The sequence below is a fragment of the Ictalurus punctatus genome, chromosome 14 (genome assembly GCF_001660625.3).
Source record: "Ictalurus punctatus breed USDA103 chromosome 14, Coco_2.0, whole genome shotgun sequence".
Lineage (NCBI taxonomy): Eukaryota > Metazoa > Chordata > Actinopteri > Siluriformes > Ictaluridae > Ictalurus > Ictalurus punctatus.
In genome coordinates this window covers 5,845,644-5,850,168 of record NC_030429.2, presented here as the reverse complement: position 1 = coordinate 5,850,168, position 4,525 = coordinate 5,845,644, and the positions used below count along the sequence as shown (strand labels likewise).

At 39.5% G+C, this 4,525-nt stretch overlaps 1 protein-coding gene across 1 annotated transcript; it reads right to left on the bottom strand.

Annotated features, from left to right (window-relative positions):
- Positions 1–547: 547 nt before the first annotated feature.
- Positions 548–2,676, bottom strand: si:ch211-39i2.2 (DNA-damage-inducible transcript 4-like protein). The gene is given in 2 exon segments (NM_001200893.1): positions 548–1,374; positions 2,426–2,676. Coding segments are annotated over 2 exon segments (606 nt in total). The 5' UTR covers positions 2,577–2,676; the 3' UTR covers positions 548–919.
- Positions 2,677–4,525: the final 1,849 nt, after the last annotated feature.

The window sequence follows — 4,525 nt, the reverse complement described above, 5'->3', positions numbered from 1 at the left end:
TCTGGTTGTTTGAGCTTGTGTTTGTCCCAAACAGATGTAAACACGAGTCTGCATCTTTCAATGTAGTTTTGTATAAAAACTTAACTTTTTTAAAAAAAAAGGAGTGGTTTGTGGTTTTGTTTTTAATGCTGCTAATCAATAACTTTTACATTTGCCCATTTTGAAATACTGACAAACTAAAATCAAAACACTTCTCCTGTGACGTGGCATTTCTAGATAAAACTCAGCATTTTTTGCATGCTGTAAGTGGAGTACCATGTGACGGGATCATTGTGCAATATTGAAAACGTACATGAGACTTAAATCTTACTACAAAAATAAAACTCTGAAATGATACTGATGAATCAAGCACAACAGGAGCTGCTTCAATCATACAAGCAAGTTAAAACAGTCAAGTGTGGATTTCAGTTTGTCCTCAAAAGTGGGAAGTGTTAGATTTGAGATGAGTCAACATTAAATTGACCTAATGAAACAAGTCTGTAGATGGGTGTTTAAAAATAAAATAAACAAAAAAAAAAAACCCCAAGAGGCATATTGAACATTTGAATACAGTGCAATTATTTTATTTCAGTCCTGAGGGAACACACCTTGGAGACAAACCCAGCTTGGCTCCTTTAACATCTGGGAACATAAATATAAAGGGCATGGGAATAATGGGCACAAATTACACATCCAAGTTATTCCGTCAAACCTGTCTGTTTGAAATTAGTGTTTTCTAGGGAGATATACTTGTCCCCCTTACTCAGTGCATCTGAAAACATTCACAAACGGAAGACATGGAAATAACTTCATTCATACACGCTGTAAACAGTGCAGTAGTGAGCAAAAGGTTACAAAAAAAAATAATCAGTAACAACTTCAAACTGTATCTTCAGTAGGACAGGTAATAAATGTAACAGTCAAGCTTGTACTCCAGTGCTTAAAACTCAATCACTGTAGGGCTGGCGGACGAGTACAGCTTCCTTTTGATGAGACGGTACTCAGGTCGGAGCCGCAGGACTCTCTCAGACCCGAGCAGGTGCTTTAATGGCAGCCAGCGTTGCAGCTCAGCTCTGAACACCACAGATAGCTCGAAGGTGGGCGTGACACTGTGCTCCCGCGTCACGGTGCCCACTTTCTGTAAACCCGCCTGGGTCTCGGTGAACAGGTGAATGAGAGCTCCTCTCAAACCGCATGGCTCGTCCTCGGACGCACGGAGAACGTCTCTGGCTACACGCAAGCTCATGCGAGCCGGGACCAGCAGCTCGCTGCACTGCAGACTCGATGCTTTCGCCTTCACAAGACACTTTTCAAACCGCACAGCCAAATCCTGCTGCTGCAGCTGGGTACTCACTTCCAGGTCATCATCCTCCAAGCTGTACACAGACTCCAGACCTGTCAGGAGGAAGTGATGAGAAACTTTAAAAAGGCTGCATCCTGAACACCGTGTGTTGTACAGGCTATGATTCAATACATGACACTTAAGCAGTTGTGGCTACAATTTTTTTCACTCAATCCTGAGCTCTCATTACAGTCTGTCTGCACATGCTCTCCCAGGTCCGTGTGGGGTTTCCTCAACAAACCCCCCCCATGTCACTAGGTTGACTGGGTATGCTAAATTGCCCCAGATCTGAGCCTGTGCATGTGTACCAGGGAGTATCCTGTGTCCAGGATTGGCTCCGGATTTAGCGCAACCCTTCTATCAGGTCGAAGCGCTTACTGAAGATGAAGGAGTTTTAGTGGTCAGGACTTTCATAATTTTAATACATACGAGGCGGCATCATTAGTAACTAAAAGACAACTTCACTGCCGATTTGGCTGCATACTGCAGCATGAAGTACTGCAAACCTATTTCACTTAGATTTATTCTTGACCTAAAGCAGTGGTTTAGTTGGACTGATCATGCAGGTCCATCAAGGCATTTCTAATTTTCTAGCACTCTCTCTACAGTGTGTACACACAACCATTATAGCTCAAGTACTAAAGATTACATAAACATTTCAAGCAAACTGCAAGTATTCACTTTGTTTTATTTGCCAAACTGACGGATTTAATAAGCTGGCTGAGTGAGAAACCGCAGCTGTCAGCAAGTGTGTGAGTGCGTGCGTCACGCTGCTATCAGCTGAGTTCACCTCTGATGACGTCAACTGGAAACGTCCCATTCTTATAGCCACACTGCGCATGCGCACCCAAGGCAGGTACCTACTTACCGTAGTAGCAAAAATAAATTCACCTAGATACATAGATAATTATTTATATCTATATATAAATATCTAAAATTAAATAAGGTATAGCCTAGTTCAGAAACTGGTTGGTTTCCCCCCCTCCTTTCGCGGTATAGCCTGTAATTGCCTATGTCGGCGTTGTTAAAATTTTTATTATTATTTTAAATGTTTAAAAATAATTTTAAAAATAATTTTCATTCTACATTTTTTTCTACACTTACTCGAGGAGCTAGTCGCTTTCTTGAGGCGTCCAGCGGTTTGTTTACCGGCTCTGAAGTGCTGCAGCACCTTCCTCCACATCTCGGCTAGGTTATCCTCTTCGGAAGCAGCGGACAAGCCGTACCCGAACACCAGAGCCTGACTGTAGACCATTTCCGCGTCGTTTCTTGACTAAACTTTGAGATTTCTACGGCCTCCTCGACCACGAGTTGTATCTTCACGCTGTTCTCGTACATTCTAGAAACTGAAGTGCACGTCCTCTCAGCGCTCGAGCTGTATTTATACGCCGGCGTTTGCATCAGCTGGAAGACACCGCGCGCTGATTGGTCGGGAGCGCTCTCGCGCGTGGTAGGAGGGCCGCAGGCTTCTATAGAAACGACGCACGTTGCGCAACACTGTGGTGAAGTTAGATCAGCTTCAGCTATACGCAATTCCCAGAAACTCTTACATCTCTACAATACCACTCAGATATATTATTACACTTTATTATATAGGTACATTAAACTACCACATTGAAATATTATATTATATTATATTATATTATATTATATTATATATATAATATATGATATTGTACTAGCATATATCTATTATAATTAATGATATTATTGGATATTATTGCTGGATGCTACAGAGCATGGGCGATATGGTGATATTATCGATATCGTGACATCATATCAGTTCTTCTGAGATTTTGTGGATATCACGATATCCTTTTGTTAATTTTTTCACAATTATCTAGATAGAAAAATTAGTAGTTAATTGCTAATTTGCTAATTGCTAATAAGGATATTGTGATATAGGCCTACACAAAATCTCAGAAAAGCGTACTGAGAAAATGTGTCGCGATATCGATATTATCGTCATATCGCCCTTGCTATGTCGCATCCAGTGATAATATCTAATAAAGTTTCTGTTAGATTTCCATGTATCTCAGGAATCTCCAAATCTCAGATTGTGTCTTCCAGATCTCCGTCAGCCCTTTCAGCCTATTCTACACTTATTAACTATTAACTTTTAGTTTTGTGCTGCTATGAGCTAGAAAGTGTGGTTTACTGCAGAGTTCAAGCACCCGGAGAGTCCGAAAGAACACACACACTGACACATAGGAATGTTCACAGAGCCTTCCGGTTTATTCATTCAAAAGAGAAGTATTTATTTACATTCATAACGGCAGTGCGTGGATGGTTTCTACTGGTGCAGGTGCCAGCCAGATAGACAAAACAAAACACACAGCACACTATGAAAATAAGTCTTTTCAAGACACAGAAAATACATGTGCCAGCTATAAGAAAAATGGCAGATGATCAGCTTATTTAAAGAGGTAATTAAATACATACATTCATTATAGGTATTTGATAGCAGTTCATAATATAAGAGAGTACATAAGATAATTTCCTTTCAATTTCTATAATATGTAGCTGAGCGGTATTATAGAGATGTAAGAGGTTCTGGGAATTGCGTGTAGCTGAAGCTGATCTAACCTCACCACAGTGTTGTGCAACATGCGTCATTACAAACTTGAATCAGCTTGTGATGTTCAAAAATTTTGTAATGTGATGTTTAAAATGATTAAAAGGCTTGCAGATTTCTAAAAATGGTTCTATTTCTATATATAGTTAAATATATATATCCCTATACTTTAAGAAATAAAAATGTAAAAAAAAAGACATATATATATATATATATATATATATGTATATGTGTGTGTGTGTGTGTGTGTGTGTGTGTGTGTGTGTGTGTGTGTGTATATATAAAATACGCTTATTAATAATAAACAGTAGTTTACTGTGTATTGTAGAAATGGCTGAAGAATTCAGTGAATATTCAGTGATTGAAATCCTTTTGAAGTTCTTCATAGCAACAAACATAAAAAAAATTAGTGGGGGTTGTTGTGTGGATAAACAGTTGAAGGAGTTGCATCAGACTGTGGTGGGTGGATGGTGGATGTTGATTGGTGAAGGTGATTTACGGTTTTTACAGCCTGAACCCAGGGTTCAAGGAAAGAAAATGAAAACTGTAACAATGCTAGGACCCAAAATGCAACAGAAAATGTAATCATCCTTAACTGAGAGTAAAACAGAACCTTTTACATCTCCATT